Source organism: Lactuca virosa, chromosome 1, assembly GCF_052849685.1.
Source record: "Lactuca virosa cultivar CGN04683 chromosome 1, Lactuca_virosa_CGN04683_v6, whole genome shotgun sequence".
NCBI classification, from domain to species: domain Eukaryota; kingdom Viridiplantae; phylum Streptophyta; class Magnoliopsida; order Asterales; family Asteraceae; genus Lactuca; species Lactuca virosa.
In genome coordinates, this window is record NC_136426.1 from 81,797,989 (window position 1) to 81,823,512 (window position 25,524).

At 36.2% G+C, this 25,524-nt stretch overlaps 2 protein-coding genes across 5 annotated transcripts; both read left to right on the top strand.

The window, feature by feature from the left end:
- The first annotated feature begins 2,490 nt into the window (after window positions 1–2,490).
- Window positions 2,491–9,782, top strand: LOC145148923 (uncharacterized). Of its 4 annotated transcripts, none has more exons than XM_079075182.1 (9): window positions 2,491–3,532; window positions 3,697–3,747; window positions 4,070–5,071; window positions 5,589–6,473; window positions 6,827–6,974; window positions 7,372–8,506; window positions 8,642–8,689; window positions 8,789–8,904; window positions 9,218–9,782. In XM_079075182.1, exons 1-6 carry the CDS (start codon window positions 3,392–3,394, stop codon window positions 7,389–7,391), a joined length of 2,247 nt encoding a protein of 748 aa, XP_078931308.1. In that variant the 5' UTR covers window positions 2,491–3,391; the 3' UTR covers window positions 7,392–8,506; window positions 8,642–8,689; window positions 8,789–8,904; window positions 9,218–9,782. The 4 variants fall into 4 exon arrangements, with proteins under 4 accessions (XP_078931308.1, XP_078931307.1, XP_078931309.1 ...); XM_079075181.1 differs by having other exon boundaries at window positions 7,372–7,478; window positions 8,145–8,689; XM_079075183.1 differs by having other exon boundaries at window positions 7,372–7,478.
- On the top strand, window positions 2,603–3,253 carry LOC145115961 (putative receptor-like protein kinase At5g39000). The gene has a single exon (XM_079052321.1). It carries the CDS (start codon window positions 2,603–2,605, stop codon window positions 3,251–3,253), a length of 651 nt encoding a protein of 216 aa, XP_078908447.1.
- Window positions 9,783–25,524: the final 15,742 nt, after the last annotated feature.

Below are 25,524 nucleotides of genomic sequence, written 5' to 3' on the forward strand. Positions count from 1 at the left end.
AGGAAAAAGCAGTGGGTTTATAAGTAGAAAGCATTATAAACAATGTAATACTAATAGAACCAATGCCCTTTCAAATGCAAACCAAACTCGGTTGGGTTCACCAAACTTGTGTGCGGGCATGTTACCTGTGGGTACAAATAGTCATCAATCGACTACAATAGTTCAAGGACCTTTTTGTAAATATTTCTTGTGACAAATTGAGATACAACATATGAAACTATTCTCTTTGCTACTCTTCTTCTACCGATACATTTTTCTTGTTGTTTCAAGGTAGATTCTAGGTCTATTATAGGTTCAGTCGGTTGCAAAAAACCAATTCAAGTTGTTGTATCCTAGAAAATAAACACATGATAGTGATCAAATTTGTTTTAAGGATATTACGTTAAACACAGGCCTCAACGGTATTTTGTTTTCCTTGTTTGATTTCGTATATTTTTCTTTTCTAACTCCTGCACTTGGTACATATCCTTATCTAGTCTAGGCTGAACTCAGATTCTTCCCATACCAACCTTGATTTTTTTTTTATAAATTCAGACCACTCAAGCTTCTAAGGCAAATGATTGCCATATCACCGATGTAATTCACACTATATTGTTGATATGAAAGAGAACTAGTTAACCTATCAGATAAGCTAGAAGATGGAATCGACAATGGTAATTTTCTCTCATGTGGTTCATCTAAATTCTTCTAGAACTCAAAAGGATCTTCGTTAGAACTGTTGGAACGAAGAACAATTTTGACGGAAACATCACCAATCCATTTGAATTGAACTATGCATATTGTTGTCATCAGTAAACATGACGATCCAATCTAGTTTCTCTTTTTCTCACAACTCTGAATCATTAAGAATAAATTAAAGTTGGTTCTTGATAACATTTTGAACTGATATTGGATTTTAATTCAAAAAGAAATGGTATGGTTACCTTAAAGACTGTAATTGCATATCAGTTCCAGCTTATGACGAGCACTCCAGAAGATTGTCATCCTCGTCTCGAACCTAATATGCTTGATTTAAAGTTTCTATTTTGCCAACAACATTGTTGTTTCATTGGACGCACCACCAACTTACACCATGATCCATACAACTCCATAGGACAACTTTAGCAATGTGTGAATCAATTCGGTTAAGTGTAAATATTAAAAAGTTCAAACATAAGTTGGAGTGAAGAACATTCAACGATGATCTTTACCATGGTGGTCGTTGGTCTCAGGAAATTTCTGGTGACCAAGAAGAGAGGGAGGAGGTGGTTGTCACGAGAAGGCAATCTCCTTCCGTGATGGGGGAGAGAATGGGTGGTAGGGGTGGATGGCTTAATGGTGGAAAGGCTTGGTGGTGAGAGAAGGGGAGTCGTACCAAAGCCCATTGATGGTAGCAACCTCAGGAACCAAGAACCACACGTGCAACTTTTAAAAACTACATGGATGAGCCATGTCAATAATTTAAAAGTTGGACTAAAACTATAGATAAGTATAAACCATAGGGACCAAACTTTAATTTACTCTATTGTACTAGGGTTGTGCAAAAAACCGCACAAACCCGCCCGCACCGCACCAAACCGCACCGCATAATGCGGTTTAAAATTTCGTGGTGCGGTTTGCGGTTCATCATTTTATCAAACCGCACTATGCGGTGTGGTTTGCGGTTTGTATTTATAAAAATGCGGTTCAAACCGTACCGCACCACATGTTATATATATACTTTTTTTTTTCTTTACTTTGTTATAACTTCAAATCACGATTTAGAAACGATGTATATAAATATATTTCTTACAATAACCAAATATCTATAACGTAACATTAAATCACTATTAGATCAAGATCCCATGGTTTACAAGAATATAACAACTATAACGGCAATATAAAACAATAACAATGATACTTACAAAACTATAGTAGCATGAATCACAATTTATTAAAAACGATTTAACTCGAAAATTGTATTTGTTTTTATAAAATGAAAGCAATCAATTTTTTTAACCCGGTCAGGTTTTTGGTTTTTTGATAGATTTAATGTTGAACAACTCATCAAACCGCACAAACCGCAACTAAACCGCATAAACCGTCCGCATCAAACCGCACCGCATCACGCGGTTTTAAACATCTGTGGTGCGGTTTGCGGTTTCTAAAATATTCAAACCTTATATGCGGTGCGGTTTGCGGTTTTGACTCGAAACCGCACCAAATCGCACCGCGCACACCCCTAATTTGTACTTTATGTAGCAATCTTCATCTCGGGACTCGGAGGACAGTTGGCATTGACCAAATTTGCAATTTAGTCTAAAATAATTGGAATTAAAAATTTAAAATTGCTTTATATATAGATAGGAACCTTCATTTTTATTTTGGTGTTGACTCTACATCTACGGTCGTTGTCGGCGCTGAGCAGCTGATCATATTAAAAAGTTCTGACAACACATTATGTACATCTGGATCTACTCTTACCATCCATTTAAAAAGAAAAAAATATATTCGAGATGGCATTGCCTAAATATTACAATCCATTAAAAAAATTATGATTGTGTTTGGTGAGTATCCTCTTCCTTCACAATTCACATAATTCTTTTTCTTCAACCTCTTTTTTACTTTCATACATAGAAACATCATGTATTATCCACTCGAAGGGATTAACCACTTAGAAATCCCAGTTGAAGATATCCAATCAGCGACCAATGACATGGCGGATGAATATGTGATTAGTTCAAACAAGGAATTTACAACTTACAAAGCGCAGCTTTTTTGGTCTGGACAGCTGATCGATATTGCTGCACAATCATATGATCGACTTGATGCTGATGGAGTATCCATGTTCGAGAACACAGCGTTGATCCTTTCTGGTCTCAAGCATAAAAATATCGTCTCTTTTCTTGGGTATAGTGGGGATCCATATTGGATTTTCATCGTAAGCGAGTATGAGAGCAAAAGAAGTCTCGATGAGCATCTAAGGGAGGCATCAACACTCTCATGGATGGAAAGATTGCAGATATGTGCTGGTATTGCTCATGGATTAAGTTACCTCCATTACGAGGAGGGACGTGATTATAGTGTCATACATTGCAACATCAAAAGCTCTTCAATTCTGCTAGATGACAACTGGGAGCCCAAAATATGTAATTTTGGACATTCAATAAGAACTCCAGTTGCTCATAGGCATCGTCTTCACCACGCTAAACATTCTGGTACGGAAGGATACATGGATGCGATATATGAAGAGACAAGAGGTGTGACCGAAAAGTCGGATGTGTTCTCGTTGTGAGTGGTGCTATTTGAAGTTCGGCTTTGGAAGGAAGCATGGAGTGATGACGAAGATGGGGAGTCGTTAGTTGAATCGGCCAGATCACACTATGAAGAAGAAACTTTGGAGGATTTGATTGATACGGATGTATGGGAAGAAATGGACGAGAAATCAATTAAAATCTTCTCAGAAACAGCATATTCGTGTCTCAAGGAGCAGCGAGCACATCAACCAAGTATGGATCAAATTGTCAGACAACTAGACAAAGCATTGCAACTCCAAATGAAATTCGAAAACCTTGTAAGATCTGTGCTCCTGGAGTTGTCGTTATTGTTTTCTTTGGTTTCATTTCCATTTTTTTAACAGCAAGACTTTTATTAAAAGAAAGAGGAAGATATTTCATTTCCATCTCACAATATTGTTTGTGTTTATATCAAATTGTTTAATTTCTATCCATGTTAAAGGAAGATTCAGGAGGCGAGAGTACTGAAGTTACATCTTTTGACCGGCTGAAGGTAATTATTTTCTTTTAGAGTCTAAGTAATATAAATAATCATTTTTAACCTACTTAAGTATTCAGTGATCAAGTATGTTATCGATTGAATATTTTTTTGATCCATCTTGTACTAATTGTAATTAATTTCTCGTTAATAGTTTTGAAAAATAATGATCATAAAAATGTTAGAAACAATGAAGATGGCCATTCACATTTAAATGATTACACTTTTTTTTAATTAACATTTGTTTATAATATAGATTTACTTCAACAAATCTAATTGATTATCCTCTACAATCTCAATAATTTTTTTCCCTTGACACACATAATTATATATGTAGGGGAAAGATTTCGAACACTTGAAGATTGGACTGAGTGATATAGAGTTTGCCACTGAGAATTTTGCTGAACGTTACTGCATTGGGTCAGGCGGATATGGCAAGGTGTATAAAGCAGTACTTCATCTTGATCAGGGGACAAATTCTTCCACAATAGAAGAGAATAATAAGGATGAATTAATGCGTAAAACTGTGGCTATAAAGCGCATCTTTAGTAGAGGAGACAAACAAGGGGAAGATGGGTTCGTTGCAGAAATTGAAGCACTTACTAGTTGTAAACATCGCAACATAATTTCTCTTCTTGGATTTTGTGTTGAAGGCCCTGAAAGGATCCTTGTCTACGAGCATGCTTCTAATGGAAGTCTGGATGATTATTTAGAAAGCATTGGCAACAGGGCTAACCTTAGCTGGACGCAACGTATAAGAACATGTCTTGGTATTGCACGTGGATTGCACTGCCTTCACAGTGGTAATGACAACAAACAAAACATAATACATCGCGATATCAAGAGTGCCAACATTCTATTAGACGAGAGATGGGAAGCAAAGATTGCGGATTTGGGGCTCTCAAAATTGTACTCTTTGAATGAAAACTCCAGCACTATCAATACCATTCATATTGCTGGAACAGAGGTGTACTTAGATCCAGAATATTGGAGTACTGGTAAGTTGAAAAAAGCAACAGATGTGTACTCTCTTGGAGTAGTTATGTGTGAGATCATGTGTGGAAGGGTGGCCTATGATAAAATTTATATGGCCGAGGATGAGAAAGGACTGGGACCCATCGCAAGACGACACTATGATAAAGGAACACTTAAGGAATTGATAGATCCTGTTCTGAAGCAAGAGAGTGATGAAATCTTTTTTACTCAAAATGAAGGTCTCAGTGAAGAGTCTTTGGCCACATTTTTCGAAATCGTTTATGGATGTTTGGCAGAATCTCAAGCCAAACGTCCAAAAATGGAAGTCGTCATTAAGGAGCTTGAGCAAGCACTGTTTCTTCAAGTAAGTCAGATGCATGTTTTAAACTTATAACCTTTTTTTCTCTTTCTTCGTTACCAACAACAATTTTACATCAATTATGATAATTACATAAAAAAAAAAGTACAAACCTCATGATCGACTCTAGTAAGTATATGCTTTTTTCAAAAAAAAAAAAAAAAAAAAAAAAAAAAAAAAAAAACTCTATTAAGTATATGCAGGTGCATATGTAATGTTTTTTTATGCACCAAATACGCATTTTTTTAATTAAAAACAACCACCCCACATACTACGGTTTAAGAAAAACCGTGTCGCCAAAATTCTAAACCGCATTATCCGTTGTAGTTTGGTGCGGTGTAGGCCGTTTCTATGGTCTGTTTCTGATTTTTTTTTTTTATATCGTAAAGAGCCAGCAAATAATTACATTGTTAATTAGAAGACAATGCAAAAAACGAGACAAATAGAAAAGAAATGTTAAATAAGAATTTTAATTTAATCTTCAATTAGCAACTGGCCGACTGATGAGTGTCATGAAACACAGGAAAACTTCAAGAACAACCTCAAATTTTCACTTGAACACATAAAGTTGGCAACACAAAGCTTCAGTGAGAAGAATATTATTGGTGAAGAAAAATATTGGCATCTATACAGAGGAGAAGTCCCACAAGCTAATGGAAGTAACATCATTATTGCAAAGCGATTTAAGGGTGATACTGGTTTTCTAAAAGAAGAATTTTCCACTGAGTTTATAAATCTTCACGAGTATACACACAAAAATATCATTGGTCTTGTAGGCTATTGTAATGAAATGGATGAAAGAATCATTATTTATGAGAATGCATCTAAAGGAAGACTCAATGGGTATTTGAAAGACCCTAATTTTACATGGAGGAAACGACTTGAGATTTGTGTAGATGCTGCAAGCGGGTTGGATTTTCTTCATGGAGGTAATGTAACAAAAGATGTGGTGGTGCATAGGAGCATCAGAAGCTCTAGTATTCTACTAGATGGTGAATGGAAGGCAAGAATTGGTGATTTTGGGCTTTCCTATGTAAGTTCAAGAGATAACCCAATTTCATTTGACCTCAGGAATACTTCCTGCACAACTCCTGACCCAGAGTATGAGAAGAGCACGGACACGTTAACTAAAGAATCTGATATATATTCATTTGGGGTAGTTTTATTTGAGATCTTGTGTGGGAGTGGGACGTTGTCATTTGTAAAAGAGGTTGATGAGCTAGGGAACTTCCTTAAACACCACTTTCCAGAAGGAAAACTTGTGTTTGAGGGTATAAAGGAACAAATTGTGCCTCAATCATTGACAATATTTCAAGAAATTGTCGTTCAATGCTTACATTACAAGAGAGAAGATCGACCAACAGCAGCCCAAGTGTTGATGCAACTCAAGAAAGCATTGGAATTCCAAGTTAGTTCTTATCTTTGCACTGCATATGTAACAAAAGTATAGTATGTATTCATCAAGGATATCAAATGATATTTATAATATATAAAAGCAAACAAATTGTGGAATCTTAAGAATATTAAACATTTGGTTTCATGGAATATATATGTTCCATGAAACCAAATGTTTAATATTCTTAAAAACATTTCTCGAAAAATGAAATATGAAATCATTTTAACTGTAAGCTATATATGTAGTCGCGTTGGGTTTTCTAATTATAGTTTTTAAAGTAAAATGTATGTTGTTTACATGTCATGATGAAAATGAATATACTAATTAATCAATATTACTTTTTAAATGTTACATCATATATATAGGCAGATTATGAAATGTGGGAGCCCAAACTGCCTAAAGACTACAAAGAAATAATCCTGATGTCAAAAAACTCCGATGTCTACTCTGTCAAAGAAAGAAGATATCTACAATATGCTCTTGAAAGGAATCCTCATTCAAGAGGGCAACGTGGTAGTTGCCTTATTCTCCCATCTCATTCATTTAATGTATTTTGTGTTTCATGTTTGTTTTGTTTTTTACAAAGTGTTACCTGAGTTGATATATGCAGATGGATCCAATCTAGTTCTAGCTAGGGTTTACATTTGTACTTTGCCTATATATAACAGCCGATAGCTAGGGTTTCAATTATACTATACTATCATTTTCAAGCTTGTGAATAAAAATACTGCCTCCTGCCCATGGACTTAGGTCATATCATGTAAAAATTGTGTCTTTGTGTGTGTGATTATTCTTATTTAGTCCTCACACAAAGTTTTAAATTGAAAGACCGTTTTGGTTTATAGTACATGTATTTGCATGCACATATGAGAAATTGGTTTGATTACTTATTTGTTTGTATAACATACAGTGGTTTTCAATTGGAAGTAATGGAAAAAGAGATGAATTGATATCAGCAAGAAAGTTTTCATACAAAAACCGATTGTCACATAAGTGGCGATCTGCAACAAAATCAAGGTTACCCTCTCTGTCTCCCTTCTCGTGCCTATTTTTATGTGTACGTACATCGATGTTAAATGTAATTATAGCTCTCTTATATAATTGTCAATTGATATACTCAGATAGCTTTTAATTTTAAATGTCATGTGTTCACAGGCAAAATAAACTAATAATATCGGTTCATAACCTATTGTGAAGCTAAATTTTGAACTCGCATAATGCATGATAGTTTACATTTTTAGTTTGATGTTGCTCGATATTCACAATATTATAAGCTACAAAAACAGAACATACTACAATATTTACACTCTAAAATTATGAAAGACAAACTGAAGTTTTCGGTAAAGTATAAGAACTGAGTATGTCAATATATTTCTGCAATGCATATGTACAACTTTTACAAATCATCATATACAAATCGCTACGTATAGTACCAAGATGCTTTTGACACAATGTTACCAATCAAAAGATTTCCTCACATTTAGGTTTTTATTTTAAATTTCTTTAGACGCATAGATGTAGAATCAAGAGGACACTCTTTTCAAAATCTTTTATTATTTGAGAAAAAGCTTTTAAATAGTGTTTATCATTGGAGAGGGCACTTCAATCACTTAGTATGTCAGGGCATAGAACAATAGAAGCTATACTAAATTGGAGTACTCTAATATCTTTAAACATATGTAGGTTTCATAAAGTGGCAGAGATGTTAGATATCTCCAATCTAAAGATCCAAATAAAGATAAAGCCTCTTTTTTTTGTCTAAAGATGTCAATTATGGTGTTAATCTCATCTTTAGATTTTGTGGTCCAATAAAATCAAAAGCTAAACGGGTGTATGTGAACCTCAAGTACAAAAACAGGGGCCAAACCTTACATGCATATTTCGCAACATGGAGAGAAGATGATTGGATGATGATTGAATTGTGTCGATTCTTAAATGACAAGGAAGATATTGATTTTGAGTTTCTACTAGAGAGCTTTTCAAAATGCTACTGTGAAAGTGGTGTCATCTATATTGAAGGCATTGAGTTTAGAGCCATTGATTATGCAAGTTTGAAGATACTCTTTAGTTCCCATTCTATACTTTTTTTATTTATACATTGAAACAGAGAAGGATGTATTGACCACATTTCGTGTTCTAGGTTACACTTTCTAACACTATGTCTTAGAATTTTTATACAGGTGAAACATGAAGAAATCAAAGTTGAAAATTATGACGAGGGTGAAAAGGTCATTTGCAGTTCTATTGTCTTCTATGTGTAGTAGAATTAAAAAAAAAAAATTCCTGAGATTTTGCTAATAAATTATATTGACTTCTCTATATGATAGTCATTTAGCGAAAATGAAGTGAGCAAAAAGAAGCATTATATGCTTTCAGCAAAGGAGGCTCTTTATGAATCTTCTAATGTGAAGCTTTTTGATTCAATACCCTCAACCCAGTCAAGGTTTGCTTTTTCTTTTTAATGTAATTTGCATTATGTCTTCCTGTTTTAGACATTAAATATTGATTTGTGTATATTCTAGCCATCACAGCCATGAATGAGCTTTACTGTAAATCTTTTAACCTCATTTTTTTCTTACTTAAACAAATAGTTGGAAATTGTTCATTTTTGAACTAGATTTCCATAACCTGAAATCATATTCTTGTATATTGCTTGATAAACTACCAAGTCCTTATATCGATGTACTTTTTTAACTCCTAAAAATATTATTTTTGTCTCCAAGAAGTACCTAATCCTACACATATCAAATATCCAGATTCCAAGAGGTGATTGAGCTTGCACGACAACAAGTATTCCATATCAAGTGCAAGATTGAAAGTCAAAGGTTGTCACCAGATACAGAATACGCATGTTACCTTGTGTTCAAGCTTTCAGAAAACTGTCACGGGTTGCATTGTCCTGTAATAGTACGAGATGTACTCCAACGCAAAAACAAAGAGAAAGGAATTCTTTATTTTAGATCCCCAACCCCATGTAATGTCAATGACACTAATCGGGTTCCAAAAGAGAGGGAAGATATATGGATGGAGGTCAATGTGTGGCAATTTAACTCAAGTAATCAGCTTCGAGATGATTGTGTTTCTATAAATTTGAAACTGATAAGTTATGAAGGAACTATGTCTGGCCTTATTGTAAGCAGCCTCGAGTTTCGGTCTATTTAAGCTGATATATGAGATAATGATGTCATTTTTACTGTTTCAAGTGCTACAAGTCTACTTGTACATTTTCCACCAAACAATTGTTCATCGTTGTTACAGACAAGCTCAATTACATTGTATGCACTAAATGGCCCTAGTTGAGTATAATGTGTTCTTTTATAATTTGTATATTATATACGCTATATACACCTAATAACACTATAACAGCAGGGTCAAAGTAAAGTAGAGGATACTTTAGGCAATTACTCCATTACAATAGCAACAAATAACAATAGAATCAAAGTACACAAAAAAAACAACGAATGTGACGTTACATTTAAAAAGATATTTTATTCGGGCATTTTATCAAACACTTAATATGCATGTAAAGTTACAGCTTTGTTCAAGTAAATTAAGAAATTAACTTAAATGGAGCGTCGGAAACCTATAGACAATGAATGTGTGGAAAGAAAGCAATACATACCTTTCTGCTGGTATCCTGTTCAGATTTTATGGACATCTTAGCGACTCTGCTTCTACTGTTATCTGTCAACATATACTATTGAATATGATTATCAATCTGTTTTAGATTGATCACTTGGTTGCAATTTGGATGGTTTTTAAAACAAGTTTGTGTAATCGATAAAGGATACAATGGGTAGTCTTGATTCTTTAGGGGAAAAGGAATGAAAAAAAGAACGACGATATTGTGAGCAATAAAAAAAACACACGTTTTCAAATAATCTGAGTTAATAAAACAAAAACAGACTAACATTTTCTCATCGAAGTGTCTAAATGCTTTTTGAGTTTTTGTTCCTTCCAGTGTACCAAACAACACCCTAACAATTGAAAATCGACAGAGGTGGTTACGCAAACTAATGAAAGTCATTAAAGTAAATTAGACGATCCGAAGTCCCTCTCTGGTTTGGGTACCTGCAGCAGTGCCGCACTGCCCAAGAGGGCGCACGCAAAGCTGCTTCAGTAGTGGGCTAGGCCTACTTCCATCCATCTATTGGCAGCCCATATGAAATTGTGAACGGGGTCATAAACCCATATCCGTTTTGGTTTCTGGACGCGTCACTGTACTTATTCTAAAAACTAAGTTAAACGTGGAAAATATAAATTAAATACATATAAATTAATAGGTGTCATTGTTTTAGGTGGAATTTTAATAAAAAATGTTAGTTAGATTTAATTTTAGAGCTTTTGAACCAAACTTATTAAATAAAAATATTTAATATTTATATTAGAGTAATTTGGTTTTTTAATACAGTAATTTTTAACATAAATGATACATGTGATCTTTGTTTTATCATAATATGATACGACTTCTTGATTAATACATGTTGTGTAGTAACTTTATGAACTGACTTTGTTCGGTGTACCAACCCTCATGGAGGCTCATATGGCAATTTTCATATTGGTAGTGTAAAACCAAAAGCAACAATAAGTTATTATATGTATCAAAAACGTTAAATTTTGCAAAAAAATTCGATAAACATTTCAATTAAAATGTATTGCCATAACCATAAACATCAAATTCAGACATTGAAATTTGGTCGATTTCTAAAGTATTTTTTCCTTATAAAAATTAAAATTAAAATATGATTTTTCAGACTATACCTAATCACTTATACATATCTTCCAATCAAAGATTTATTAAAAAAAAAAAAAAAAAAAAAAAAAAAAAAAAAAAACATGTTATGAACAAAAATATAATATCAGTTTCATAATTTGCCAAAAGGTTAACACTAACAAATAATAATGAACTTTCACAAATCTTGCATTTTGGTCACTACATATAGCTAACAAATGAAATTTAGTTTAAAGGATTGATTCAAGAAGTGCATTCATGACTTCTTATAGCTGCATTTGGGAAAATGCTAAGACATACGGAGATATAAGGGAACGGTCTGTGAGGCTACGATTGGTTTTTGGAGGGCAATACAAATTAAAAATCCTTAGCACATATATTTCCTCTAGTAGATTGATTACTTTTTTATGACCTCTCAACGGGAATATAATAATAACAGGTAATAAGAACAGAATAGATGCAAGAAATTGGAGAATAAGAAGAAGAAAAAAGTAAAGAAAGAACCTGGAAAAAAGAATTGGAGAAGAAGACCGCTGAAGAAGAACACTGTAAATGAAACATCCCAAAAATACAGTCCAAAAATTTAGTTTTAAATCATTAAAGAAAAACCCATAACTCATAAAAACAACCTAATAAAATCACATGTCGTGTATCTCAAATCATCATAACAAAATACTGTATCAGAATCATGTGTCAAAATATCAGAGTGAAAACATCCCAGGCTAAACAAATGGTGTGTGCACTGCAATCATCCCGAGCTCTTCCCTTTGCTACCGAAAGTACCTGAAACCAAAAATGAAAACTGTAAGCACGAAGCTTAGTGAGTCTCCCCAAATTACCACATACCATGCAAATAACACATAAGATCATATATTGGGCCTTGCCCACTGCATCGGGCCCTGCTCGGCATCAGACGAATCTGGCATCAGGCCCCGCCCGGCATCTGGTATACATATAACATAGCAACAAGCATATAACACATAAACATAAACATAAACATATAAAGCTTCATCGGGCTTGCCCCGGCATCGGACCGAAGTCCGAAACACATAACACATGACATATAAGCTAAACCGTCATCGGGCTTGCCCCGACATCGGACCGAAGTCCGGAACACATAACACATAACATATAAGCTAAACCTTCCTCGGGCTTGCCCCGACATCGAACCAAAATCCGGAACACATAAACAAGTACATGCAAGAATCACGAAGACATCAAGCATACAAACATTCCTCGGGCTTGTCCCGACATCGAACCGAAGTCCGGAACATATAAGCTACATCGGGCTAACCCCGGCATCGGGCCTAAGCCCGGCATATACTAACTTACATAAATGGGCCAGCATTGGTGCCTTCGACCCGTTCCTACTGGAGGAAAACTCACCTCACACTGATGAAGTCCCGCGGACAAAACCCTAGCTACTGGATGACAGATTCCCAAGTATGTCAACATCAAAATAACACCCAATTAATAATTGGGTTCCAACATATAACCATAAGTCCATGCTTGGGGTAAAAGACTATTTTACCCCTAACTTAGCTTGATTCAAGCCCAAGGCCCAATCCAAAGGCCCAAAAGTCTAATAATGAACCAAGATTCAACTGTGGCCCAATTTTCCAAATTGGGCCCAAACCTTTACATGGTCTTATTCTAAGGCCCAACCATTTAGTCCAGTCCAACATTTGGCATTTCTAATGGCCCAATATCTCATAATCATGAAGGCTCAATTATGGCCCACCTATGGCCTAATTTTCCCAATTGGGACCAAGCCTGTCCAATGTGCCTTATCATAAAGCCCAATCCAATATTCTAGTCCATATGCTTGTTCTTGGATGGCCCATCAATAGCCCAATCACCAAAGCCCAATAAAAAGGCCCAACTCAAGGCCCAAGTGAAATTAGAGTTTTCACATAAAATAACGATTAGGGTTAAGTGTTTCTTACTTAACCCTTTAAGGACTTAATCCATTAAGTCCATCAATCTACTAGGTAAATCACATGGTGTGGTCGGGCTGAATACATAATCCAATTCCAATGGCTCAAAATGTGGGCCCCGATAAGTCCAAGTCAATAATTCCAAATTTAGGGTTTTCTAAACCCTAATTAGGGTTTCCAACCCAATCACAGCCCAATTAGGCCCAAAAGCTAAGTCTTAGACCAATTAGGGTTTCATTGGGCCCACTAGGATTTCATAAGTCGGGCACCACCCATTACCACCTCGGGTAGTGGTGGTCAACGGCGGCTCACGGCGACGGCTACCACCTTACGGTGGTGGTTATGGTTCTAGTCCATTTTGTCCAAGCATCCCAAAGCAACTAAACGCAAGCAAAAGCACAACCTTGAGCTGGTATATATGTATGGTATGTGGTATTTTGGGGAACTCACTAAGCTTCATGCTTACGGTTTTCAGTTTATGTTTCAGGTACTTTCGGATCGAAAGGGAAGAGCTCAGGATGATCGCATTGCACGCACCATATTGTTCTGCTTTTTATTTGGCTCTGATTTATTTGGATGATTTTGACATACTCTGATTTCACTATCATTTTATGAAAACGTTTTGGATGATAGTTTTATTATTATAAAAATTGAAATTTTTAGTCTTAAATTTTGGGACGTTACAAGTTGGTATCAGAGCCTTGGTTTGAGGGATTCAGGCATACTCTCGGGGTGTCTGAACTCAAAATGAGGATTTGGTAGATTTTTTCAAAAAGGAAATGTTTTATAAAAAGAGTTTTCTAATAAAAGAAAGGGGTGTCGTGCATGCAATCAACCGATCTCAAGTAAAGTTTCCTAAAATACCCATACATGTTTTATGATATGCCTTGATTTGTGGATCTATGAATTGCATGATAGATTAGGGCTCAGGATCTGCTCAGGATTGCATGATAGAATGCTAGGAGAGATGCATTTGCATGCATGTTGTATGAGCTTGTAGACTTGCATGCTAGTACTGATCAGTCAGTGATAGGATGGCCTGTTTATGTTATCATTGTTTCTAATTACTCGATGATCGAATGTTGCTTGCTTTGTGATTTTAGGGGTTCCCATTAACTTCATCTAACTAGTAAACGAACATGCTAAGTTACATATTATTGAGACTAGATATTTTTAGAAGGTTATGTTTTAACTCTATTGTGCAGCTCTTGTTTGAGTCCAACCGTTGTAGTGTGAGACATTTCATTCGAAGAATTATATGGTGTCGGTAATATGTAATTGTATTTGTAAGCTAGTTAGAGGGTGTTAGGGGGAGTTCCTTTTGCAGTTGATGGTAGGGAGTAGTGTGGTGGTTGTCCTAGGATGACCTAGGAGGTGATTCACTATTGAGAGCCTTGTAATATTGAGAATTGTTGGGTGGATAAGGAAGTGACTAGGAGGACTCGGGGCGACCCTTGAGGAAAGTACGGATAGATGCGGAAGGTAGTATTGACATGTACCACTGGAAGAAGATGATCCGTACTTGAGTCAAGGAAAGTCGCGATGATACTAGGAAGCTTGTAGATTATGGGATTCCTCGATTTATATGTATTTATGTGTTCCTAATGGTTTGAATGGTCTATTTTCAGTATGGTGGTCACTCGAGGAGGATTTGGTAGTGGTTCTGGTGTTGATGAGGGTTCGGGCTCTGGGGTTGGACATATAGATGATCAGATGTGGGAGTTCATTTCATCGGAGATTACCCGCAACATTCTTGACCAAACTCATGTGATCTTCGGTACGCTCAATGAGGATATTCTGGAGATTTTGGATGAGCGCTTGGGCGCTTTTTGTTCTGAGATGATGGCGATGGTGGGAGCCCACTCTTTGAATTTTCGCGAGTTCCGGACATGTGGGGCTCTGAAGTTCTTTAGGAAGAAGAACCCGATTGCGAGCAGGCGTTGGTTGGAAAACATTGGGAACGCCTTCCGATCTAGTCTTTGTCCTAAAGAGGCGAAGGTCAGACTTGCATCCTGTCTTCTGAAAGACAGAGCTAGAGACTGGTGGGAAGAGGTTGGACACGCCTTAAGAGGTGAGACAATAGAGTCCTTGAATTGGGAGGACTTTGTGATGAGGTTTCAGGCCGAGTTTGCACCTGTGATTGAGGCCTAACAGTTGGCGAGGGAGTTTCAGGACCTTCGCCAGACTACTGAGATGGTGGCGGAGATCACTACTATATTCTGTGAGAGGGCGTTAATGCTTCCGCAATATGTGGCGGACGAGGAGATGAAGAAGGCGATGTACCATGAGATGTTGAGGAGCGATATTCGACAGTTCATTAGCCAATCCAGTTGCAAGACACCGGAGGATATAATAGTGCGCGTTAGGGAGAGGGAGATTGACTTGGAGATGGAGAGGAAAAAGAAGCCAGATTAGGTTCAGGTTTCAGAGGGTTCGGGTAAGAAGCCCAAGGTATTTGATTTGAGATCAAAAGGCTAGCAGGGACGGGGCCGCTTGTGGCAAGTGCGGAAAGACGCACGACGGAGCTTGCAATGGTGGTGGTGGTTCAAGCTGCTATAAGTACGACAAGATTGGGCATTTTAGTCGGGACTGCACAACCACGACCCAGGGATCTAGCCTGATTTGCTTCCATTGCAATTAGAGGGGCCATAAAAGGACAATTTTCTGAGTCTTGCAGCGGAAGGACATGTTGCAGCTCCCGCTTCGGTGACCTTGAGGATCACAGATGTAACATCCCAAAATTTAAGACCAAAAATTTATGGGGAACTCAATAAGCTTTGTGCTTACGGTTTTTAGTTTATGTTTAAGGTACTTCCGATTTGAAAGGGAAGGGTTCAAGTTGATCGTATTGCACACACAATGATTTTCCGCTTTATTGACTCTGATGTACTTTTGGGGTGTTTATTGATACTCTCTGCATACTTCATGGTTTTGTCAAACACGTTTGGTTGATGATTTATTTAATATAAAAACAAAAACAAAAAATTTGGTTCTAAGTTTTGGACGTTACAAACATGTTCTTAATGAAAAGAACTATTTAAGTTGGGAATTATCCGTGTTCATATTCTTTTAGAGTATTTGGAAGACAAAAAAATATTTTTGAAAGAGAAATTAAATATCTTCATACTTTTTCTTCCTATTTTTCTCGCTATCAATATGAAATGATAACAAGTGACACATTTTGATAATAATAATAATATTTTAAAACGTATGTCATGATTTCACATTGTTAAGAAGATAAATAGAAAGAAAAATAAAAAGATATTTAATTTCTCTTTTTGAAAACAACTTTTTACTACCTTAAAAAAGTTTTCAAAAAAGTCACATAAAAAGAATTTTCAAAAGGGATAATGTCATAAAAAGCCTTAAGTTTGGCAGAAAATGTCGGTTTTACCCTTCGGTAGATTTTTTGTTCGTTTATACCGCAAACTTGTCATTTTTTTACCGGTTTTGCCCTTTTTACCTGCAATAGCAGGTTTCCAGGTTACCATGAATTATTTTTTGCGAAAAAACCCTTAAGTTTACAAATATTTTGCAAAAAAACCCTTAAGATTATAAACATATAAAATATAAATATATATTCAAATTTGGATAAAACTAAATAATTTTTTTTAAAAATTAAATGTCAAAAGTTTATATCAAAACTAATATAAGTTTTATTGAACTTATATTATGAAACTAAAATTGAAACATATTTTTAGCTTTACATATGGTAAATTTTATATTGGTTTGATATAAACCTTTTATATTTAAATTTTAAAAAAGTTACATAGTTTTATTAAAATTTGAATATATTTCTTAATTAATACTTCAACTTTTCAAAGCAAAATTAAAAACGTCTGATAGTTAATAATTAAGTATGCTAAAATAGTTAAACATATGAATAATATAACATCAATTACATTCAATTAATTTTTTTAAAAGGAAAAAAAAATATTTTATATGTTTAAAAGGTTTGTATTTCAGAAATAATAATGTATCATATTTTTTATATGTTAAAATACATAATAATATTATCATATATTTTTTATAAAAATATTATAAACATTTTAAACATAAAAAATAAACATAATCATTTTAAACATATAAAATATAAATATATTTGTCTAATTTATTATATAAATATATTTACTTTTATAAAAAAATATGATAGTTTATTATTTCTAAAATACAAACATTTTAAACATATAAAATATTTTTATTTTCCTTTTTAAAAAATTAATTGAATGTAACTAATGTCATATTATTCATATGTTTAACTGTTTTAACATAGTTAATTATTAGCTAACAGACGTTTTTTTAATGTTTCTTTGAAAAATTTAAGTATTAATTAATAAATATATTCAAATTTTGATAAAACTAGGTAACTTTTTTAAAATTTAAATATAAAAACTTTATATCGAACCAATATAAAATTTACCGTACGTAAAGCTAAAAATATGTTTCAGTAGAAAACTATTTAGTTTTGTATCAAATTTTGAATATATATTTATAATTTATATGTTTATAATCTTAAGGGTTTTTTTGCAAAATATTTGTAAACTTAAGGGTTTTTTCGCAAAAAAATAATTCATGGTAACCTGGAAACCTGCTATTGCAGGTAAAAAGGGCAAAACCGACAAAAAAATGACAAGTTTGCGGTATAAACAAACAAAAAATCTGCCGAAGGGTAAAACCGACATTTTCTGCCAAACTTAAGGCTTTTTATGACATTATCCCTTTTCAAAAAGTCACACTCTTCTTATTTTTATAAGATGATTATAAGTTTGTCTAAACTTTTTTAAAAATTGCTTATCAAGTTATAATTTCTTGCTATTATATAAATGCATGTCCAACTCCCCACACTATAGTCCATGCAAAACTCATTTTTACACTGAACATAACATTATATATAGTGTTGATGAATATTATAACACTAAATATAGTGTTATATTATAACACTAAATATAATTTTATATTATTCGTCAACGCTATCTTTCACACTATTAAAGTTGGATAAACTATAATATACCTTGAATATATTTTTTTAGTGTTAAGTATAATGTAATTGGTTGGAGAGAATTTAGTGGTTGTATTAATTTTTTACACTATAATTATAAAGTTAAAGTTAGCGTAAAAGATAATGTAAAGGGAATAAAAATGTTAGAGATGGTCTAAAATTAGTCCCAACACCTTTTTAGAAATTATTTTTTTATAACCCATGACTAAAAAAAATTGTTTGAGTTAAATAAGTAATCCAAACACAAGTACGACAAATCTTATTTTTGAACCTTATTCGGAAATTGGAGATCAACTTCAAAAATTTGGATTTTTGAATGTGAAGTTATATTTTAAACTGGCCTTTTGGAGGATGATGGGCATACCAATAAGCTACAACTAAGAAAAAGGAGTCAATACGGGTAAACGCAAAGGCAGCGATTTGACGTACGCCCGCCAGAAACAACCGCGTTTGGTGCCCTCAACGGAGGCGAGGGTAGCGTCGGCGACCCAACGTTGGTCGGAATAAGTTTTGATATTGTGGAGTTCACGGAGATCAAACTTCAATTGGATTTTACCACTGGGAAGACCAGTGGGGCGGCGGAGCTCGAAACTCTGATTGTTGTCGAGTCTTCGAGGTGTCGGAGGGTTTTGTGAAGAATTTCGATAGTTTGGACGGCGGCGGCCAGAGAGGACAGTCGCAACAGGTCGGATGGTTTGGGTATGCCTGTGATGGATGTTAGGAACCGGACCGGGTACACGCAGCGGAAACACACTATCACACACACACAAACTCACGAAAATAAAGCAAGAAGAACACAAGGATTTTACGTGGTTCGGATTCGGTGCAAATCCTACATCCACGGGCTGCAACTAGAGAATTTTATTAAAACTCACAAGATTACAATTGGCTTGACACTCTACACTTGATGTTCTCTCAAGTTTTTGCACACAAAATATGCAAAACATACATGCATATATATAGGTGAGAGAGCCGCAATTTGCACATGAAATTGAGTCGTCGTAACAATAGTACTCAAATGTGAAAGCCGCAAATGTTGAGTCGTCGTGACAATAGTACTCAAATGTGAAAGCCGCAAATGTTGACGTTGAATTTCCTTCCATTCACATTAGCCGTCCAACAATTGATTCTTTTATTTCACATGCATAGCCACATGTTTTCAACCTTTCATATTTTACCTAACAATCTCCCACTTGAAAGTTTGAACAACATGGTCCGTCTCTGTCATCCAACTCCAGTAATCTTAAAACAACCAAGTCTTCCAAGCCTCCAGTTCCTAAGAACAAGCTAAACTTAGTCCCATTTCTCTAATTGCAGCCGCCCCTCATCTTCAAGTACTAGAAGGGACAGTTGAAGCTCCCACTAGCTCCAACTCAGTCGTGGCTAATCCCACCACCGACTCATCCTCTGTCTCAACCGGTTTGGACACTCCACCAGATCCAGAGATACACCGAGGACCACTAACACTCTCCCAACTTTGCAAACTTTCAACAGGAGAGACTTTTTCAGTCTTAGTCTTCAAAAAACCCAACGGCTCTTTGTAACTGTACCCGAAACACACCTCGTGCTCCCACTGTCACAGAATCTCCTGAATGGTTTAGAATTTCTGACTCGTTCAGCTAACATCCCCTTGGCTCCAGAATTCATGTTTGCAAAATGAACTCTCTTAGCCGTAGATTTAGCGAACCAGATTTTGTCTTGCTTAACAGGGACAGTCATACTTCCCTCAGCAGATACCTCAACCATATACAATGACCCACACTTCATACCATGAGCAATCACTAGATTATCATTGATCACCCTCCATTTACCACCACCAAACCTTACTTCCAGTCCTTGTTTATCCAGCTGACCAACAGAAATCAATTTCTTCTTCAGCTCCGGAATCACCCTGACATCCTTCAGGCTCCATGTAGTTCCCAATGAAGTAACCAAATCAATATCTCCCATGCCCGTTACCTGAAGCATCTCGTCATTTGCCAAACGTACCTTTCCAAAATCTCCTTCTTTTAGATTCACCATCGTTTCCCCGTTGTCCATGGCGTGAAACGAAGCCCCTGAATCCATGACCCAAGAGTCTACAGAACTTTCCATACTGAGTATCAATGCATCATCCTCAGACACACTCTCAGCACCGGCAATGTTCAATTCTTTCTTTGGACATTGACTCTTAACATGTCCCACCTCCTGGCAGTTCCAGCATTTCACATTCTTCAAAGTTCTAGAAGAACGTTTTCCCCGACTCCCACTGCTTCCACTATTCCTGCTATTCCCTCTACCTCTTCCGACATTTAATAAATCAGAAGAGGAAGATCCACCTTGATTCTTGCGTCTGATATCCTCGCCTAGAACCAAATCTCTAATCCCTTCAAAAGTCATACCACTGGTCCCCACGGAACTCGTAACATCAGTAACTGTTCCGGACCAGCTATCAGGTAGAGAAGCTAGTATCAGTGATGCTTGAGTCTCGTTATCAAATTTAATTCCCACAGATGATAATCGGGACAGAATTGAATTTAGATTGTTAATGTGAACCGTAACTGAGCCTTCCTCATTCATCCTTGTAGTGAACAACTCTTTCATCAAGAACACCTTGTTAGCCGCCGATGGTTTCTCATACATATTTGACAGAGCCTCCATCATACCACGCGCCGTGGTTTCATTCATGATGTTGAAAGCAACGCTCTTCGTCAATGACAATGTAATAACCGCCTTGGCTTTCTTGTCCTTTGAGTTCCACGCATCTTCAAAAGCTTTTTCCATTTTCTCCTGTTTGTCTCCGAGTACCATGTCCAAGTCTTTCTGACATAGCAATGCTTCTAATTGCATTTTCCACCAGCTATAATCAGAACCGTTGAACTTTTCGATTATAATCTTGTCTTCAGCCATTACGACAAACAAGATACAAATCAGGTACACTCGTGCGTGATAAAAAAAACGATCGTACCCTCCAAAACCTTGCTAACCAAGCTCTGATACCAGTTGTTAGGAACCGGACCGGGTACACGCAGCGGAAACACACTATCACACACACACAAACTCACGAAAATAAAGCAAGAAGAACACAAGGATTTTACGTGGTTCGGATTCGGTGCAAATCCTACATCCACGGGCTGCAACTAGAGAATTTTATTAAAACTCACAAGATTACAATTGGCTTGACACTCTACACTTGATGTTCTCTCAAGTTTTTGCACACAAAATATGCAAAACATACATGCATATATATAGGTGAGAGAGCCGCAATTTGCACATGAAATTGAGTCGTCGTAACAATAGTACTCAAATGTGAAAGCCGCAAATGTTGAGTCGTCGTGACAATAGTACTCAAATGTGAAAGCCGCAAATGTTGACGTTGAATTTCCTTCCATTCACATTAGCCGTCCAACAATTGATTCTTTTATTTCACATGCATAGCCACATGTTTTCAACCTTTCATATTTTACCTAACAATGGAGTTGGTCTGAGCGGCGATCAGCAGGTCTAAACTATTCTTGGTCGTATATCTCCGGCAGTATCTAGCTTTCTAGTGGATTCCGGAGAATTTCAGGCTAGGGGAGGTCGGCGCATTCTGGAACAGAGGCGGGAGTGCGATCTTGAGACAGAGCAAGATTTCGGCTATGGCGATGGCGGCTGGGTTTCCGATATGGTGAACAGGGCTCTGATATTTGGTAAGGAATCGTGATTTGTAGTATGAATGATGTTCATGATAGGCGAATGCTGAAGTCGGAAAGGCTAATTAATTACCTGGGGAGTTTCTGTACAGATGGTAACATCGGAAAGTAGAGAAGGAGGTAGGCTGCCCTTATATATACATTGAACATCCTCTACCCTTCACATATCGATAAACAAAAACACAAACACCATGTCGTCTTCATCTTCCTACAAACAGTTTGCTCACTTACAAATCCCATTTGAAGAGATACTATCCGCCACCAACAACTTTTCTGATGAAAATCTCATCAGACGAGGTAGATTTGGACAGGCTTACAGAGGAAAGCTCTTGTGGCACGGTGAATGGATCGATATTGTTGCACGAAGGTTAGATACGACATACTGGAAAGGAAAGAAAGAGTTTTGGATGGAGGTTTCGATGCTTTCCACACTTAAGCATGACAACCTCGTCTCTATTGTTGGGTTTTATTACGATCAGGAGGGTGAGAAGATTATCATAAACAAGCATGAGACCCATGGAAGTCTCGACAAATATCTCAAAGACCCAACCCTCACATGGATGCCAAGATTAGAAATATGTGTTGGAATTGCACGTGCAATAAGTTACATCCATTATGATAAGGAACGTGATTTTAGCGTCTTACATCGTAATATCAAAAGCTCCAAGATTTTACTAGATGACAAATGGAAACCTAAGTTATCTGGTTTTGAACTTTCAATGAAAATTACAGCGGCTCGAAGGCATCGACTTTTCCATGATTCTCCTAGTGGCACGTTAGGGTACATAGACCCAAGATATGTCAAGACTGGAGGTTTAACTCACAAGTCAGATGTGTACTCGTTTGGGGTTGTATTATTTGAAGTCATGTGTGGGAGGACAGGATTCAATCATCCTGATTGGTTTCTATTTCAATTGGCCAAACAACATCCAAAAGATGAATCACAGGATGTTTTGGGGAAATTGGATCAGATCATCGAGCATGACGGGTATTTATTCGATGTGAACATTGAGGAATATCATTCTATAGAGGGATTTGAGTACTTGGATATTCCAAATGAAGAGTTCTTAGCTCCCATAGCCAGAGTCCACTATGAAAAGAGAAAACTAGATGATATGATTGATCCGGATCTATTGAAACAAATGGACCCTCAGTCGTTTCACCTTTTCTCGGGAATAGCATATTGCTGCATAAAGGAGCAACGATCAACACGACCAGATATTCATCAAGTCGTCATACGACTTGAGAAAGCCTTGGATCTTCAACGGGAACATGATGAAACTGTAACGCCATCTTTTTTCTTAATTTCCCTTTCCCCCTTATGCTTTTGATTTTGTTTGTTTTTTTTTTTTTATCTGTCTCATTAATTTCAAGCTACATATTCATGCTGTTATTTTCCGTTGATTTGGTTGCAGCTGAATTTAAAGGAATACACAGAAGATGAAGATGCGTCGACCAATCACTTGAAGGTAATTAGTTCTTTCAGTCTGAGGTTATTTTGGTAAATAAAGGTTATATCCTACATTATTTTGAAGCCCAACAAAAGAGTTTCAATGATTTGTTTTTTTTTTTAAAAAAAAAAAAAAAACTTCATTCTCATCCTTGCTAGCCTATATAGGGTGGGTGTAACACTCTCTTTTTAATATAAACCCAATGCTGCAGCAGAAAAACCTCAGGCACTTAGAGATCTCACTAACTGATATAGAGAAGGCCACCAATAATTTTGACAAAGCATACCTCATTGGGGAAGGCACATATGGTGAAGTTTACAAAGCAGAACTTGACCATTTCGATAACAAAGATCTATTGTCATTAGAAGAGAATCCAAAGATACGCAGCACTGTAGCTATAAAACGCATAATTATTAGAGAAGACAGCCAAGGAGAAGAAGGATTCCATGCAGAAATTGAAATGCTGACTACTTGTAAGCATCCCAACATAATCTCTCTTCTTGGATTTTGCCAGGAAGGTCGTCATATGATACTTGTCTATGAGCATGCTTCTAATGGAAGCCTTGATAATTACTTGGGAAGCAGTGCTAAGTTGACTAATCTTAGTTGGGTGCAACGTATAAATATCTGCATTGATATTGCTCGTGGATTAAATTACCTTCACACCAAGATAGAGGATGATCGAAGGATAATACACCGAGACATAAAAAGCTATAACATTTTGTTAACTGAGAATTGGGAGACAAAGATTGCTGACTTTGGGCTTTCCCGATTCCGCCCTGAGAATCAACAACCAAACAAGACTCTATATACACAGACTCTTGCAGGCACAGAACTTTATTTTGATCCTGAATACATTAAAACGGGTAAGTTGAAAAATGAATCAGATATTTACTCTTTCGGAGTTGTTTTATTTGAGATCCTGTCTGGGAGGTTCGCCAATGATGCAATTTACACCGAGGAAAGTAGCAATGGGATTGCAGCTGTTGCACGACGACACTTCAATGAAGGAACAATAAGGGACATGGTAGATGCTAGGTTAATTGAAGAAACTCATCTAAACATGTTCTCTCCAAATAAAGGACCCGATCAAGATTCCTTGTATGCATTTTCAACAGTCGCATATCAATGTGTGGCTGAATCTCAAGCTGAGCGTCCAACAGCAGGTGTGATTGTCAAGAAACTTAAGGAAGCGTTATCTTTTCAAGTAAGTTAAAATTTAGAATTGTTCTTACGTGTAGATTTTATCCTTATTAGAACGTGTGTGTGTGTGTGTATTGTTAACCAAAAACTTAACATGAAGTTTAGATAAGAATTTTAGCTTATTTATGAATTATTAAGTAGATCCAGTTTTTAATGATTCACAGGAAAATATCAAGGATCAACTCAAATTTTCAGTTGAGGACATAGAATTGGCCACACAAAACTTCAGTGATAGCAATTTGATTGGTGAAGGAGGATATATTAGGTAAGGTATACAAAGGAGAAATTACGCATGCTAATGGACATAATACCCCCATTGCTGCAAAGCGGTTGTATAAAGGGCGTGGTCAGAAATCACAATATTTGATGGAGCTTCAAGCTGTTTTGGAGTATAAACACGAGAACATCATTAGTGTTGTAGGCTATTGCAACGAAATGGATGATTGTTTATGAGTACGCGTCTAGAGGAAGTCTCGATAAGCACTTGAACGATGATGGTCTTAAGTGGATGAAACGACTCAAGATTTCCATCGATGTTGCATGCGGTTTGCATTTCCTTCATGGAGGTGGTCGAACACAGGAGATGGTGATACATAGGAACATCAAAAGTTCCAATATTCTAATAGGTGATGATTGGAAAGCAAAAATTTCTGATTTTGGGCTTTCCTTAATAAGTCCAATAAATAAGGATATGGACTTTGTCATAGATGATGCTGTGGGCACACCCGTCTATATTGACCCACTCTACGCAGAATTGGGATTCTTAACGAAAGAGTCTGATATATACTCATTCGGTGTGGTTTTATTTGATATCTTGTGTGGGAGATTGATTTCTGAATTCAGCAATGGCGATTTTCGTGATCTATCCAGTTTGATTAAAAGCCGCTATAAAGAAGGAACACTTGATGAGATGGTGTTTGAATGTATAAAGCAACAAGCTGTACAGGAATCGTTGGCTACATTTCAAGCGATTGCCTACCAGTGCTTACACAGTGAAAGAGAAAAACGACCGACAACAAGTCAGGTGCTACTACAACTAAAGAAAGCATTGGAACTCCAAGTAAGTT